The sequence below is a fragment of the Chiloscyllium plagiosum genome, unplaced genomic scaffold (genome assembly GCF_037043375.1).
Source record: "Chiloscyllium plagiosum isolate Xiang-an unplaced genomic scaffold, Cpla_swu_hap1 HiC_scaffold_4, whole genome shotgun sequence".
NCBI classification, from domain to species: domain Eukaryota; kingdom Metazoa; phylum Chordata; class Chondrichthyes; order Orectolobiformes; family Hemiscylliidae; genus Chiloscyllium; species Chiloscyllium plagiosum.
In genome coordinates, this window is record NW_028270142.1 from 88,685,746 (window position 1) to 88,703,608 (window position 17,863).

General features: G+C 41.9%; 1 protein-coding gene across 6 annotated transcripts in view; it reads left to right on the forward strand.

The window, feature by feature from the left end:
• adcy8 (adenylate cyclase 8 (brain)) overlaps positions 1-17,863 on the forward strand; it is a 123,609-nt gene that overhangs the window by 94,467 nt on the left and 11,279 nt on the right. For 3 of the 6 annotated variants that reach the window (XM_087986461.1, XM_043688254.2, XM_043688253.2), the window contains 3 exons: positions 1,993-2,139; positions 4,285-4,377; positions 4,494-4,608. In XM_087986461.1, coding sequence (XP_087842587.1) covers positions 1,993-2,139; positions 4,285-4,377; positions 4,494-4,608 — 355 coding nt within the window. Of the gene's footprint in view, positions 1-1,992; positions 2,140-4,284; positions 4,378-4,493; positions 4,609-7,447; positions 7,528-14,831; positions 15,026-15,067; positions 16,441-17,863 lie in introns of those variants that run through there. The other 3 variants (XM_043688255.2, XM_087986462.1, XM_043688259.2) reach the window with 3 other exon arrangements.

Consider the following 17,863-nt stretch of genomic DNA (forward strand, 5'->3'; position numbering starts at 1 on the left):
CCATGAGTACGGGTCACTTTACTCCAAATAACAGGAGTTTTGTTTGGTTTAGCGCAATGAATCAGTGTTGTTCTTTGCTTTGTAGACATTAGCACATCTCTTACCCAGGTGAAATTCTGTTTCATTGCAGCAATGACTATCCTTAATCTTCAGGAGGGCAGTGTGCTGCCTCTAGTTTCAAAAGCCTCATTTATAGCCTGTAAACAGAGCTTTGCACCACAATCCTCCAGACACTGTTCGAGGCAGCTGGAACACCTGACCAAATACCAAGATGGAAAAAGAAGAACAGGAGTAGGACACCCTATCTGCTGAGAGTTACCAGCCAATCAGAGGCTGTAGCCCTTCTGTGCTCAGCAGCGCCACTTGAGGAGTATGGCTTCTTGCTGGCACTGCACCCACATAGTCTCAGATCAAGGGGAACCGAAAATAAGCAAGTGATTGCTGGCAGGAGTTTCGTTGTGTGGGAGTCATGGTGGAGGAAACATTGGAGCAGTTGGCAGAAAAGGCAGGGCAATGGTTCTTAGTTGGCCCACATCCTTTCCTATCCCCTCCCCCACATTCAACCTTTTGCCAAGTCCCTTGATCAGGCCCTGAGTAGCTTTGTGCAAGGGACCCTACTCCCGGAGCCAGAAGGAACCCCACACAGATTGCTTATTGTGCTGCCAGCACAGTGAGCCCCTCAATCACCAGTGAGTTAATGCCAGTGATGGAAGGTGAGATCCTTGAGTGGCTGTCCATGGCCCGCCAACTAACTCAACATGAAAGAGATTACACAAGATTCCACCCACTTTCATTCATGTCTCTTCTGATGTTTTCATGAGTCTATCCACTTAAATCAGGTGGAAACTTTGTGAATTAACATTAATCAAAGTCCAATAGAAGATGTCTTTAAATGTCCTACAAAGTGTAATTTCTCTCTTGGCATGCTGCTCAGTAAAAACTGGAGGAGAAGACAATGAGGTCAAATTATTTATTCTTGATTGGAAGGATCAGAAATGTATAAGGACAGTTTGTTCCCCAGACCCTTACCAGTGCTACCCCAACCCCCACTTTGGACCTTTAACCTAGTGACTGGATCCACCATTCGACAGCCTCAGGTTACACTGGGTCAGAGACAGCAAGCAGCACACAGAGGATCATTCAGGGTGAATGACTTGTCACATGCACATTAACTATTTTAAAAGGAATTGGATTTCTCAATGACTGGAATTTAATCGATCTCCACTGCACCCTTCCAATACCTATCAAAAAAAATGAATGAAGTTCTGTGAGATTAGTGTTGAGTATTCTTAGAAATTGCTTTTGAAAATTAAGAACTTGTGTTTCCAGAAGCTTTTGTCACGGATTCAATGATTGCATAATGGTTGTATTTACAGTAGACAATGTATCGAAACCAGCCTGATTCTGAAATTGAATATTTCCACATTGTCACAGCATGGAAAAAGATGTTTTAATGTTTACCTGGAGCAATGTGTGAAATGTATGGCACTCCACAGGTATCAGTAATGTTGAACTACGATTGCAACCTCACTCCCCTCTCTCACCCACACCCCCCACCATCAAAAACCAATAGGTCAAATTGGGAACTGTAGTGCTGGTGCCAATGCCAACTGGACTGAATTGACTGAATTTATTGCTTTGGCAAGAAAATAAAAGCTGTTTGTGATTATTATGGTATTATTATGCTCAGGTGCAATTTAATTCCCCTACATTAACGTCATATCCAATAGTTATGACCAGTTATACATTTGTGCACAAAACCTGGAAATATTGTTTCAAAATTAAATATAGAATATAATTCTTTTGATAAAGAATTTGTCAATTCAAATTCAGCTTTTGTATGAGCTTCCCAAGATTGTTGGAGTCAAAATTTTGGATCATTTACTTTTTCAACAAAAAAGCAACTTTGAATTCCCAGAAGTAGGCTGTAACTCTGAGAAGCTGATGATTATTCTTTGCTACTTACCACTATCATTGTTTTTTTCTCATCAGGAACTTTATTCACAATCTTACGATTCTGTTGCTGTGATGTTTGCCTCCATTCCAGGATTTGCAGATTTTTATTCTCAAACTGAGATGAATAACCAAGGAGTAGAATGTTTACGTTTGCTGAATGAAATTATTGCTGATTTTGATGAGGTAACTTTAAAATCTTAGACTTACATGATTTAAAGTCTTGTGATTTTATGCCTTTGGTTGCTTTTTGAAGTATAAAGGTAAATCGTCTTTTTAATATTGAACTTGAGTATTGCTGAAAAAAGACACATTCTGTTGGTTATTTTTGGCTTGCGCCAAACGACGACATATATCTTTTTTTAAGGAATGAAGCATTTGCTTTGAGAATAACAGATTCAGAGCACTGAGAGGGGCTCAAGGGAAAGATCAGAGAGGTAACTGCTATAGTGCTGTTCCATTGCAACTTAATTTCCTGTGTTTCAACAGTCACAGTATTCTATCAAACTTTAAAGGCTGGAAACACTTTGTGGCATCTTACAATTATGAATGGCACTAAAGAAATGTAAGATCGTCCCCTCCCTCTCCCTTTCTCTCTCTCTCTCTCTCTCTCTCCCCTTTTCTTTCTTTTTCTTTGTTTCTCTAAATGATAAGGTAAATAGCCAACAACATTTTCTCATGGTCGGGGAATCTAAATCTAAAGGGTGTAAGTGTAATGTGAGAGGACTGAGATCCAAAAGGGTGCAGAGGATGGTGATTTTATGGAATGGGCTGCCAGAGGTAGTGATGGAGGCAAGTACAATTTTATCATTTAAGAAACATTTGGACAGGTACATGGGTGGGATAGCTATGGAGAGATATGGACCAAACATAGGCAAATGGGACTAGATTAATTGTGAAAACTGGGTGTTGTGGACAGATTGGGCCAGAAGGCATGTTTCCATGCTGTAATCCTCTATGACTCTCTAATAAATTCCCAGATATTCCCAGGTATTCCTGATGAAGGGCTTTTGCCCGAAACGTCGATTTTACTGCTTCTCGGATGCTGCCTGAACTGCTGTGCTTTTCCAGCACCACTCTAATCTAAATTCCCAGAGTTGTACCATTCGAACAATGGCCCATCTGCTGCATTAGCCCAACCAGAATTATAGGTGGATCCATATATTACTTGGTCAGAATGTTCTCAACACGTAAGTAGCACCACTTTTGGGACAAAGCAGGATGTGACCGCATGCAGATGGGAACCCTGGGTGAAATCTGACCACCACCAGGGTCTCCAATCTCTTTAGCCCAATCAGAGATTTGGCAGTGCAGCAGTCACACTGATAGTTGTGGTCACAATGAAGATTGTAGGACAATGAAGATAGCACCTCCATTCTGAGGTCTCCTCAAACGCATGGTAATTTTTTTTTAATTGTACTTTTCCAGGGCTGAGCAGGAAAAGAGCCTCAAAAATTTGGAAATCTAGTTTTTTTTTTGTTTTCATATATCTCAACCAATGATTTCTTTTTCTGTTTCCATTGGACATGAGACGTAAGATAAGCTTTTTCCAAACTGGGAGCTATAGGGAACCAGTGGACTGTAGTATGGATTAACATAAACTCATATAATTCAAAAGAAACAGCACTTGGCATTTACTTAGTACCTTTAAAGTCCCAGTCTGGTTCATTGGAGTGTAGAGTTCAATCAAAGAATGGTACAGCAAAGAAGGACCATTATGTATGCACTCGATATTTTAAAGAGCTATCAAGTTCCACTTTCCTGCTCCTTTCAGAAGCCCAAGAAATTTCCTTCAAGTATTAGTCCAATTTCCTTTCAAAAATTGTTATTGAATCGAGGCAGCTTATTCCAGTTTCTCCTTTACCTGAAGTATTGTCAGCCAGAAGATACAGAAGCTTGAACACATGCACCAGCAGGTTCAAGAACAGTTTTTTCCCTGTTGTTATTAGACTGCTTAATGGACCTCTGTAATTTCAATCTAATGTTAATCTTGCTTATGTGCACCTCCTGTGCAGTCATAACTTTGTGTTCCTCATTCTGTCTAAGCACCCTATGATCTGAATGTTCTTGTTTGTTATGATCTGATTGTACTGCTGTCAAAACAAATTTTTTTACTGTACCTAGGTACATGTGACAACAATAAATCAAGTCAAAATCTAATGTTAAAAATGGTGCACATGAGCAAGAGTCAAATTTAAAGGAATATAATCACAGAGAATTGTAGGGCTGGAGAAAATTGGGAGTTGTTCAATTTAATAGAATGTAATTTTTAAAAATGATACATCTGACCTTTTATATTTGATTGTTTCACTTTTTTGATAATTCTTGCAGTTGTTGATTCAAGAGCGATTTCAAGACATTGAAAAAATTAAAACAATTGGAAGTACTTACATGGCTGTCTCTGGATTGTCTCCTGAGAAACAGGTAAGAATGAAACAGAGTAAAGTATGTATGAACACTTTATAGCACTTCACATTCAATAAATGAGCATATTGAAAATTAATAAAATAATAAAATATTTTTTATTATCTCCCTTTTAGCACTGTGATGAAAAATGGGGCCATCTCTGTGCTTTGGCAGACTTTACCATTGCGTTAAACGAAAGTATACAGGAAATAAACAAACATTCCTTCAATAACTTTGAACTTCGTGTTGGTAAGTATAACTTGAATATTCACATTAGTTCTCGCTTGAAGTTGCTGTGAAAAATTGCACACGGCTCACTCCTATTTTAGAATTAAAATATTGGGCAGAATCGTATAGAGACAGTGGTGGTCTCGGCTGGTGACTAGAGTGTCTTCCTACCTTCAGGAAGGTCCTCCACATCCAACACCACTCAGGCACTTAGCAGGCCAGCCTATTGTAGAATCGAGGACCCTGCCAAGAGCAGCCGGTCAGTCAGAGGTCGGCAACTCTTCTGTTATCAACTGCAGCACCGGAGAGGGGCTCACTGCTGATGGGACTATAGCCACCCCCACGTCTCAGGTTGAGGAAGGACTCAGAAACAGAGTGATGTCTGGAAGGGGTTTACTGGAACAGGGCCCTGGGGGAAGAGGGATCTACATCAGGGGCAGGGTGGGAGGTGGTGTGTAACGGTGCTCACCCTATCTCCCCGCATCTCTCATTCCTGATTCCTGGTCCCTCGATCAGACACTTTAAATAAGAGACCCCTTAGAAACCTGCCAAAGTATTACACTAAGGTTTATTTGTCATGCTGCCCACATGCAACTCTATGATCCATACTGGTTGAGGTCCTCAGGTAGGCATTAATTGGACACTTAAGGCCCTCATTTGGCAGCAGGGCAGAAGGTCATTCAACAGTCTTCCAACTGGCCTTAATTGAGTGAAGATGGTAGGTGCAAGATCTCATCTTGTCCAATTAAATTGCCCTTATTCCACCAAATACACTGCAAGATTCTTCCTGCCCACAATGTGTGAAAAGAATTTAAAATGAATATTTTCGTGCTTTATGTTAAACGTTCAATGATTTACCTCAAACGAAATAATTGAATTTGTGGCAGTATGCAGACTGACACTGCTTTTTATCTTTTGTATAAATATATTACAAAATATTTCAGATCAGATATGATAGAAATATAATAAAATACCCACTTTTCTCAATTCTCTTTGGTGCCTCAACCAATTGAAAAATTGTCGTATTAACTAAATAGGTTAGAGACAAAAAACCTGCAGATGCTGGAATCTAGGGTAGACAAGCAGGAGGCTGGAAGAACACAGAAAGCCAGGCAGCATCAGGCGGTGGAGAAGTCAACGTTTTGGATGTAACACCTGAAATGTTGACTTCCCCACCTCCTGTTGCTGCCAGGCCTGCTGTGTTCTTCCAGCCTCCTGCTTGTATTAACTAAATATGGCAAGAACTATGTACTTTCCATTACAAGCATACAACTGTGAGAAACAAAGCTCACGTACTTCAATAATTTCAGTCCGAGATAAGATCTGAATCAGTAGTGTCATTTATTTCGCTCTTGCAAGAGGGGTGTTGTGTCCACTGTCCACAAGGCAGGGACACACACACACTGAATTCAACTAGTACACAACATTTATGTAATTTGTTCCTATTCCATCCTCCCATTGCTCCTCCCCTGTTTACATCTCCCACTTCTCTAAGACCGGCGCCCATTACTCTTGTTCATCTCTTGCCTTATCTGGCCTTGTCTGTGACAAAATGCTTATTTTTGGCCTCACAAAGCCGTTTGACCACATCCCGCCATGGTCCATTGTTAGGTATATCCCCCTTCACTACCATCTGTTTCCCTTACTTGTTATGATCTTATGACCTCATGACTTCTTGATTGTGGTTTGTTCTTGTTTTTTGCAGAAGCGGGAAATAGATGTTTATAACTACTGCTTGTATAAGCATGTCTAGCTTAACCCTCTCCCCTCACAGCACCTCATCTATTTGTGTGTAACATCTACCATTGTTTGCAGGCACATTTCATTCTTGTATGCACATTTTAGCTAATACAAAAACAATTATGTATTTCCTTCACATAGTTTTCATTCTTGTTGACTCAGCTCTTGGCTGAAATAATTATACACTAGTGTGAGTTAATTTACCTTGCAAAGTAATTATGCTTGCAGAAGTAACACTACCTTACCTATATCCCACACAACTCTTCAGTACGTTATGGATGAAAGGCCTTAGACAATGGCCTTTCTCCACTGGGTGTTTGTGGCAGCTGTCCCAAGCTTTAGTACATCCTTCACTTGTAATATGCCAGTTTGCAGCACATAGTTGAGGATGATACTTTGCTCTGGACAACCAGCAAGTTTTGGGCAGACCAAAGAGCTTTGTCTTTCGACATGTTGATGTGTCATTGAGGCGCAGTTGATGTTTTTTGGTGTGTATCACTGAGACCAGCCTGTAGAACACAAGACTTGGGCATCATGAAGCTGCTCAGGACAAACCTTGACAAAAAAACACACTGCATCACTCTCTCTCGAGATCTTCTTTGAAAAGGCACAGTCCAGAAGGAGATGTATGACAGTCTCCTCACTGCCACAGCAATTTCAAGGGCAGCATCCTATGGCACAGAGTGCTCAATCTATATGAATGATCTGATGAGTAGTGCCCTTCTCACCACCAGCCAAACTAAGTCTTGGTGTTTGTTGGAAAGGTCTGGTCATGAGGCGTTCTGCCAAATGAATTCAGCAGTCTGCTCCGGGATCAGGATGAATCATCTCATTTCCCCACAGCGTCTCAAAGGCGTTATGTGCTGACCACCCCCTTGTGGTCAAAGGTGTTGCTCTATACAAACCTTTTAGCAAGGGACAGGTAATATTTATGGTCCAGCTACTGGGATCATTCCATAGCAATGGGGTCAGACCCATCCTTCACAGCACTGGGGACAGGTAGAGCTCCAACATTTATTTACTGTAGACCAAGAGTCCATGGACAGCTTAATACAACCACACACAAGGGGACCATCAGGATGAGACTGACATTGGGTCTGTTCTTCCCTCTTCTATCCAGGGTTTTGTACAAGTTTTCCTTGCTGGCCACAATCCATCCTTGACTCCCAGGTAAGTAGAAGATAGCTCAGGTGACTGCTGTAGTGCAGACTTGGGGAATGGGCCAGTCCTGCCTATGTAAAGTAATACCAAGACCAGCTCACACCTCATGACTAGGTTTCTATCCATAATCCAGAGGGAGTGGTGCTGCCACATGCCCAGTTTCTGCTTCACTTTGGGATTATACTGCTCCTGGATATTAGCAATGCTAAACTATATGGCCAGCATCTGCAGGTAATTTGACCAGATGGAGAAATAGATATCAGTTGACCCAGTTCCTAAAGAGCCTGGCCTCGTTCTTGTTTTGATTTACCTTGGCTCTCAAGGCCACTTTAAACTGTTCGCAAATGCTCATGAGCCTATGCCTGACAGCAGGCCTGAGCAGAAGATAGTGATGCCCTCCATGTTCAGGGAGGCCTTAACCTAATGGCCTCCACTGCCTGGGATCGTCACTTCTGTCAGGCTCACATCCTTCCTGATGGACGTGCTGATGAAGGGCTCTATACAACATACAAATAAGGCGGGGGGAAGAGAGAGAGAGCCAGCTCCAGATTTGATCGGGATGCTTTCTGATTGCCTTTGATTGAGACTGCACTACTGATGTTTATAAAGAGCAGTCGAATCTAAATGCAGATTCCCTCTGCAAAGCCTGTTTGGGTGAGCACATTCGTCATGTAGGTGGGTGAAATTCTGATGAAGGTTTTCCCCAGTCTAATTTGATGAGGAATCTAATCTAATCTAAACTCACTGGTAAGCTATCACTTCTGAGAGGTTTTTTTTCATATTAAAACAAAAAAGGCTTCCTAAATTGCAGATTCCTTTTATGATGTGCATAACTGAGAATTATAAGAGTTGAAGCTTTAGTTTCAAGCCTTAAATGTGAAGAATATATCATTTGGAGTTTAGCATGTCCTTTGGCCTCCCTGAAAAGTTTGCATAAGCAATGTCCATTTATGGTTGAAAGAGTTCCACAGAGGCCAGTATCCCATCAGTAAGTCACCCTTTATTTACAAGTGGAGAATAATTGAGACTGATCCAACCCCCTCAGAGTCAGCTCTCAGAGTGATCAGAACCCCTGTTTTTTTTACCAAATCACCCTTTATTTACATGTGGGGAGTCCTTGACACTGATCCAGCTCCCTCAGAGCCAGCTCTCAGAGTGAACAGGATGTCTGACACTTCTGTTCTTTTTTTTTTCCTTTTTATTACCCCCACACTCCCGCCTAACTGCGGTAGTGCTTATTTTTTCCCCAGCACCCATGGTGTGTGTGTGCAGGTGTGAGACACAGTGAGAGACACAAGGTGCACGAATCTTTATTCAAATTTCCACCACCAGGAAGAAGGGAAATACCCGAGTGGCCAGTGACAAGCAGTGCCCTTCACATCAAAGGGCAATGCTGTGTGATCAAACAGTGAAGGGGAGGGCAGGGATCAAATCAAAATAGAATTGGAGGGGGAAATAATGCACTCCACTCCCTGTGGTGTCCACCTCTCCCTGAACAACTCCAGGGTGTTGGTGGACACTGCGTGCACCTTTTCCAAGGCCCTAACGTAACCGCGGAAGAGGGGCAGGCAGTCGGCCCTAACAACCCCCTCCACGACCCGCTACCTCGACCTATTTATGGCCAGTTTGGCCAGGGCCAGTAGCAGACCCATGAGGAGGTCTTCCAACCTGCCCTCCCTCCTCCGTACCAGGTGCCCGAAGATCAGGAGCGTGGGGCTGAAGTGCAACCAAAAACAGAGGAGGAGGTTTTTGAGAAAATCAAAAAGGGAGTGCAAATGCCCACACCCAATATATACATGGTCCACAGACTCCACAGCGCCACAGAACAAGCAGTTCGGCTCGGAGTCCGTGAACCACCGCAATCTGTGGTTGCAGGGGACCGCTGCAAGCAGCATCCTCCACGCCAGATCCCCGAGAGAAAGGGGTAGGACTCCCGCATAGAGAGCCCTTCACTGGGGATCCCCACCGCCCGGTGGCAAATGGGCACGCCAAGGATGGTAGATGAGGGAGAAGAGGTGGACGGTGTGCAGCAGCAGTCGGTACAGGGCCTGCCTTTTTACGTCCTTAAAAGGGACAAAACTAAAATTCTGGAGGCGGCTCAGGTTGTGGGGCACAGACTCCCGCGGGAAGTACGGGATCTTGGGGCCAATGTGAAATTCCGTCCAGGCAGGGGTGAGTGCAGACCTGGGCATCCTCCTTCTGAGATTTTTACTCTGTTAAGATGATTTGAGAGTCTTCACTTGTCCAGACTTAGCAGCTTGTCTGGACCCTCCTGCTTACTGTCATCTAATATACATACAGACTGACACTGAAACCCTGGAGGCAGACAGCATCACATGGGCTGCACAGGTAGCACCCTAAGGGGCTGTCTGCCCCCTAGATATTTAGGCACATCTTCATAGTAATGCCTCACATGTAGCAGAATATTTCTCCTCTGAAATGTTTCACGTAGAATGTTATATAAAGTTGATATGGTATCAGCTAAAACAACCAAAACCACTTGCAGGAATAAATCACATTTAACTGAGCAAAATGTCTCAAGGTGCTTCAAAGGAACATGATCCAACAAGGTTCAATAGCAAGTCAAATGAGAAAATATTAGCGCAATGAAAAACTTGACCAAAGTGGAAGGTTTTAAGGGGCAATTAAAGGCGGAGAGGGAGGTGACAGGTCGAGATATAGAAAGGAAATCCCAGAGCTCGGAGTGAGGCAACTGAAGGCACAGCCACTAATGGTATCAATATCAAAATCAGGGGTATGCAAGAGGCCATAATTAAAAGACACAGAAAACCGTAAGACCAGTTTCGATCAGGTTTGGATAATATTAATGCAGATCGTATGAAAAACATTCAAATCCTCAGCACCCTTCTCATTCTAAAGACAGAGCTGAAACAAACTAAGATAAGGTAAGTGGAGCTCTCAATTTTATTTCAATTGCTTATTTTCCATCAGTGGGTTAACCTTGTTTGGAGATCATCAAATTTTCAACTCCATAGACTCTAGTATCTCTGAATATCATTACATGACTATAGATCTCTGCCTAAACTCCATAGTATCACAGATGCCAGTCTTCAGTGAACTCCACTCACTCCATGTGATATTAAGAAACTAGCTACTAAGGCATTAGATACTGAAAGGCTACAGGCCATAAGACTGTAAGATGTGGGAACAGAAATTGCTGATTCGACCGATCGGGTCTGCTCCGCCATTCGATAAGATGATGACTGATTATTTTCAACTCTGCTTTCCTGCCTTTTCCCATAATGCTTAGTTATCTTATTGATTAAAAATCTGTCTATCTCAGCCTTGAATATACTTAACAATCCCTCCTCAACAGCTCTGTGTTGTAAAAAAGTCCACAGATTCTCAACCCTCTGACAGAAGAAATTCGTCCTCATCTCAATCCTAACTGAGTTGTCCATTTAAGACAGTGATGAGGAGAAGTGTTTTTCTCAGAAGGTAGTGAATCTGTGGAATTCTTTATCATAGAGGGCTGTTGTGGCTGGGTCACTAAGGATACTCAAGACTGAGATAGACAGACTTTTAATCTGTAAGGGAATCAAGGGGATAAGGCAGGAAAATAGGGTTAAGGATTAACAGATCAGTCATATTCTCACTGAATGGACTCAGTGGCTTACGCCTTATGGTATTATACATATCTAGTATTCAAATCTTGATGTCTGACTATGTAAATATTTTGAGACACATTATAATTAAGGTCGACACTGTTAACTTGAACATTATTGTGTTACACTTGAATGAAAGATAAGAAAATAAAAAAATCTCATGCATGCTGGTTTCTTTTGATTTCTGATTAGCCTGATATTTTGCCAATTAATTCACTCAACAAAAACAATAAAGAGACACTTTGTCCTTAAAAGAAGTTTAATTTGCCCTTTGGTCATGGAATAATATATTTTATCCTTCTAAGCTACAAATGGCATGAGCAATCCACTTGGAAATGCTGAATTTATGTGCTGGATTTTATTGTCCCCAATAAAATCCTCATTGGCATATTACGAGGATTTCAGCTTCGTAATATGCCATGGTCACCTGCCCTCCACACACACCCTTGCTGTCACCATATTTTTATCAGTACATGCCAATAGGTCAGTTGTGACCCTTAAGTGGTAAATGAACTGGTGACTTAAAAGCTTCATCATATTGTCACTAGGACCAACCAGTGGAGGAGGGGTCCAGCTTTTACTGCGGCTGCTGAAAGCAGACAAGGGGCTTTGGGGTGCCTCGTTAACTGGAACCCCAATCTCCCATACCTCCAGTTCCTTTGAGCCCCTGGCCTGCCTGTTCTGACCCTGACGCATTTCGTGCATCAATCCCTGCTCACTTTTCATTACAGCTCCAGCTCCCCAGTGTTTGAGACTGTTGTAGTTCTTACCGTGGTAACTACTTCAAGAAATGCTGCTAGGACCAGGGAGCTGCCTGCCTCACTCGGTTACCCACGTCACAGCTCAAACATTTAACTTCCCTCCAAGCTTTCAAGGCCTGTGGGGAAAGCTTTTCATTGGGTGGTCAGGGACTGTAATATTTACTAGGGTTAACAGTTGCTAATCAAATAACAGATTTTGCTGTGTAAAAATAGTCCTCTCCAGTATCATTGTTAACCTGGAAATAAAGTTTAACACCAAATCTGAGGACTTTTTTAAACACTAAAACACATATTGTTTTAAGGTAGCAGTTTCTAATATTTACTGAAAAATGTTTTTTTATTGTTTGATGTGTTTTATGATATAATGATGCAGTTAATGTAAAAAAAAATCTAAAATTTGGATAGACTCCCCAAAACAAGTACCAGGACCTCAATTAGCAATTACTCTATACCCATTCAGCGTCATGCAGGTAACTTTTTTATGCTACCCATTGATTGGATAATATTGGCTTGCAACCTAGCAGTAAGTGTGCTGCTGATTGGCTGCGATAAAGAGTGCTAATTTTATTCAAGGCTAAGACCTTTTATGTCGAGCCTACACTATTTAAACACTATTGCAGCCGGTACTGAAAGTGGCTGGAGAGGAATCTCTAGTACACATTCGCGAGAAGGTTGGCAAAGAGTGAGCGGTCAGATTGGCTGATGCAGTACTCAAGGCCATGGTGTTGGAGATGGACAAGTGGCAGCAGATCCTCTTCTCATCAGAGGCCCTCCAAACAAACACTTAAAAGGTAATGGGCACAATCATGGAGGTCAATGTCAATAATCTTACTTCGATAGAAGTTTAATGACCTCACAGGAAATTTATTTTCAAATACCATCTACTTAAAACTGAACCATGAGCTTCACACTGTACCTAATAGAGCATAGCACATTGTTCACCTGCTAAGAACCTCTAGGTCATCCTCCTGCCCTTACCACTGTTGTGAATCTCGTACCCTCATCTCAGTTTGCACACACTACAAGACATTCAACAATGGCAGCCACATCACCTAAACAGTTTGCACCACACGTACTGAGACAGTTCAATCTCTCTTTCATGATAATGTGGCACAGCGCTGGAAACAGCAGGAGCTAAGCAGTGAGGTCAGGCATGAAGAAGAAGTTTGGAGCATAACTGGAGCAGTTGACGCCATGGCCAGTGGTGGTGCTGAGAACAAAGCAAATGATCTGTTCTCCAAACCCAGTTTGTTTTCTCACATCTCACTTCTGTCTCATTTCACAATATATTTTGGTTTGCAAGCTGCCTTTGGTGTAAGCATGCACCTCTTGTTTTTCCTTCTTTTAAATATCCAAGATCTGTTTCTTGGTCAGACACTGATACCAACACAGAAATACTAAAACGATTAGGCATTGTTTCTGAATGAAACACCATCATTAGATCTCACACAGCCAGCAGCAGTTCATGTATTAGGTAGCATGTATAACCTAGTCAGTGATACCCAGTTTGGATTCCATCAGAGCCACTCAGCTCCTGCCCTCATTACAGCCTTGGTTCAAACATGGACAAAACACATGAATTCCAGATGTGATGTTAGAGTGACAGCCTTTGACATCAAGACCGCATTTGATTGAGTGTGGCATCAAGGGGCCCTGGCAAAACTGGAATCGGTGTGTATCGGGGTGCAAGCTCCTCATTGATTAGAGGCATAGCTGTCACATAGGAAGGTGGTTGTGGTTATTGCAGGTAAGTCATCTCAGCTCCAGGACATCTCTGCAGGAGTTCCTCAGGGTAGTGTCCTCAACCCGACCATCTTCAGTTGCTTCACAAATGACCTTCCCTCCATCATAAGGTCTGAAGTGGAGATATTCACTGATGGTTGCACTATGTTCAGCACCATTTGTAACTCCTCAGATACTGAAGCAGTATTCAAATGCAACAAGATTTGGACAATATCCAGGCTTAGACTGACAAGTAGCAAGTAAGATTCACACCACACAAATGCCAGGCAATAACCGCCTCCAATAAGAGACAATTGAATGACTTCACCTTGATACTGAATAGTCACTGAATCCCGCAATATCAATATCCTGCCATTACCATTGACCTGAAACCCAACTGGATTCACCATATAAAAACAGTCGTTACAAGAGAAGGTCAGGGATTAGGAATACAATGGTAAGTAACTCCCTTGCTGACTCCCCAGAGCCTGTCTGCCATCTACAAGACAGGAGTGTGATGGAATACTCTACACTTGCCTGGATGAGTGCAGCTTGAACAACAAGAAGTTTGACACTATCCCAGGAAAAAGCAACCTACTTGATTGGCACCACATCCACAAACATCCATTCTGTCTACAACCAACTCCCTCCTGGATGGTGTCAAGCTTCTTGAGTGTTGTTGGAGCTGCAGTTCTACAGGCAAGTATGGATTATTCTATCACACTCTTGACACTTACGGTAGAGAGGCTTTGGGTGCTGCCCTTGCTATATTATCCACAAACAGTTGAAATCCTCCAATTTACATTATTGCATTGATCATTTAAATACAGTAGTTGTTGGTGGATAGAGAGCAAAGGCTGTACTCAAAATCAATTACTGCTGGATGTAATCAGGAAAAAAAACAGGGATATACAGTTCCCAAACAATGGGAAGAAAGTAACCTCTGCTTTCACCAAGGAGGCATGGTTCGTGTAACTGAGGAAGCGAGCAGCAGGATTTTAGGGAGTGTAGGACACTGTTTAATGACCATACCAAGCCAAGAAAAGTCAATACATTTGCTAGTTTGTGTTTTTGGTTATCCAGCCTTCGCTTTCTATGTTCGTCATCAACCTCCCTTTTCCTTGTTAATTTCATTCATTTCTACCACTCCTGTGCTTACTTGTGTGTATGTTACATTGTCACTCTCACTGAATGCATTGCATCAATTGGGTGAAAACCTGACTTTTGCTCCCAGGTCTGTTTGCTCACCTCTAAAAGGAGAAGAGAAGGCAAAGAAAAGGGAGAGAGTGCACAATCTGATTTCTTTAAGTTGGCAATGGAGAAACATAGAATTTGCAAACACCTAGAGACAGTATCACAATACACATGTATCCTTTGATTAGTGATAGAACTGAGCAGCCTGAGTATGGTGACTGTCAAGATTATGACTTTGCAATGATTAAATCACAACCCTTTATTTTGTCTTCACAGGTGCAGCTATTGTCATTGGACATCCATGAGGATGAGTCCTTAGAGGACCTCACTCCTTCTGGGCATGCACCACCACAGAAGGTGCAACCACACACACTAGTATGGTTCTACTTAGATAGTTTGCCAGATTTTCACCGAATGTGCATGAATGGACAGTAGTGGATGATCCAGGTCAGGGAGCACAGTGGAGTTGTCACTGAGAAGTAAAATTCAAGAGACACATCAGCAACCTAGAGAAGTATTAACAGATGTGCTGCATAAACTCTCTGTCTCCACTGTACTGGTGGAGACCAAAAAGGAGCAGAGTTGATGATGCAAGGTCTGCCTCATCCAGGAATGTGAAAAGGTCTGCCATGGAGAGGAAGCCCACCTCATGGGAGCTTTGAACATCCTCCGAAATGAGTTCATGCAGGCGATGACCATAGCTGTGTAGAGGCCAAAAAATGTTGTGACCTTAAAAAGTGCTACTGATTGCTGCCAGGTTGCAATACATATTGGAGAAGGTGAGGACTGCATATGCTGGAGAGTCAGAGTTGAAAAGTGTGGCTCTGGAAAGGTACAGCAGATCAGGCAGCATTAGCCTTTAGGAGGGATGATGGCAAAAGTGGGTGTGGAAATGGGAATTCTACTCTTTTCCCGATTCTTCTCACTGTCTCAGTACCTCACAGTACCTAACTTCGTCTCCTATTTTTGGGATGACCTTCAGAGGGCATGAGCCAATAGTTGTCTCATTGCTGGAATATCTGGCAAGCCTCTGGTTCCTAGTGGGATGGGTTTCTCCATGTTAATTTTGATATGATTATGAACCAGTTCTGGATTGTTGGACAAGCTCATAATGCTTTATAATATTGCCAAAAATGTGCAGTCAGTGGAAATCAGCCAACTATCCTGAGCTATTGTGATTGTGAGGCAAATTTTGTTGGAACTTGAAAGCAATCGTAAATAATCTGCTCACTATATTTATGAGGATCCGACTGGGAGTCACTGAATATCTCTCCAGTCGTGCCCTGGAAGAAATCAGTGATGAAAAAGTGCAGGGAATTGGTCAGTGTTGGAGCTATGGCTAATTTGTGGCCACTGGGGCCAACAGTGAGCAGCACTTCCTGTGGAAGGCTGCAAGCTGCCACCACCTCGATGTGACAACTTCAACCTGAGGAAGTATCACTTTTCCAAAAGGTCAAGGAAAATGAGCCTCTGTTTGTAAAGGCTATGACCTGGCTAGTGTCTCCCGTGACATCAGCCTTATTTGACTGCCTGTGTGGAGTTTGCACGTTCTCCCTGTGTCTGGATTTCCTCCCACAGTCTAATGTTAGGTGAACTGGCCAAGCTAAATTGCCCATGGTGTTCAGGGATGTGTTGGTTAAGTGCATTCCAGGGGAAATGTAGAATGCTAGAGTAGGGGAATGGGTCTGGGTGGGTTACTCTTTGGAGGGTCAGTGTGGACTTTTTGGGCTGAATGAGTTGTTTCCACACTGAATGGATTCTATGAAATATTGCAGATTCTTCTCTCTTTTCATTTGGTGTCAAACACATCCAATATACTTTTTGTCATGATCTGATCACTTTGAAATCCTCCAAGATTATAAAAAGCTGTATCCAAACAAAAGCTCTCTGATAAACATTTGCCTGAAAGAAAGGAGACTGGCTACTATAAGTGACCTTCCATTCAGGTGAAGAATGGCATGTTTAAGCCTGAAATAGCTGATACATACCTGCTATATTGCAATAATTAATTAAACAATTTTACGTGGGTTTCTTGTCAACATCAAAATAGGTCTCCATGAAATCCACAGTTGGTGCATTGTATCCTGATTGAGTGCCCGCTCTAAAAATGCCCCAGATTTCATTCGTTGTTGGATTTTGCTTTTACTTTTATACTTTAATTCTCGATCTTTTACTTTTCTCTTTTAATATTTTCTTTCTTCCGCTCTTTTTGTTTTCTTTCTTTCTCTTTTTTTCTGCACGTGATTTCCCATTGAATTAAATAATCTCACAGATACTTTCTGGTTTAAATTCTGCTCTTAAACTGCTCTACTCTTTAAACATTTTTCAATCTGTTTGATTAAGGAGTTACAAGGTTGCTTGCTCTGTTCACAATGGTCCTGTATGTTCTGTAGAGGATGCTGTGCATTTTAGATGACACGAACTTAAGGTGTAAACACACATGAAAAGGCTGGCACAATTAAGATCAAATGCCACTTCCATTCAATTAATTATTTAATGTGTAAAGTCATGTTCATTCACTTAAATATGCACTTGAACAGATATTCATTCCATTGACCCACATTTTTTTTTTAAGTATGTAATCTCAATCCAGTATTATTTAATATAAATATTTATGCCCTTTTTGCATTATGCTGTAACTTAGTGGCTGCACAGTCATTGGATCTTCTGCACAGACAAATACTAGCACATATAAATATCTAAATAATTTTAATTTTGCTATTACAAGTATTACCTTAAATCATTCCCACATTTGTTTCTTATTTCCAATTTACTGTCATTCATTAAGCATTACAGGGACACCAACTGGCAGATAATATGTACTGTATGAAACATCTGACAATCTGATAACCCTCAGTTTTGATCAGACTGAACTATTCTGATTGATGAGTTTAATGGTTGTGTCCATGAGTTGATTTACTTGGTCAAAGTCCCTGTGGAGCCTGAGGAGGACTGGAGCTTGTGATACAAAAGGATAGTTGCTTGTGATTGCAGAAAAATACGAATTTTGTCAAAACTTTTTGCCTTATACTCATCTGGACAATCCTCAAGAAATATCAAAGGGGAAGACCA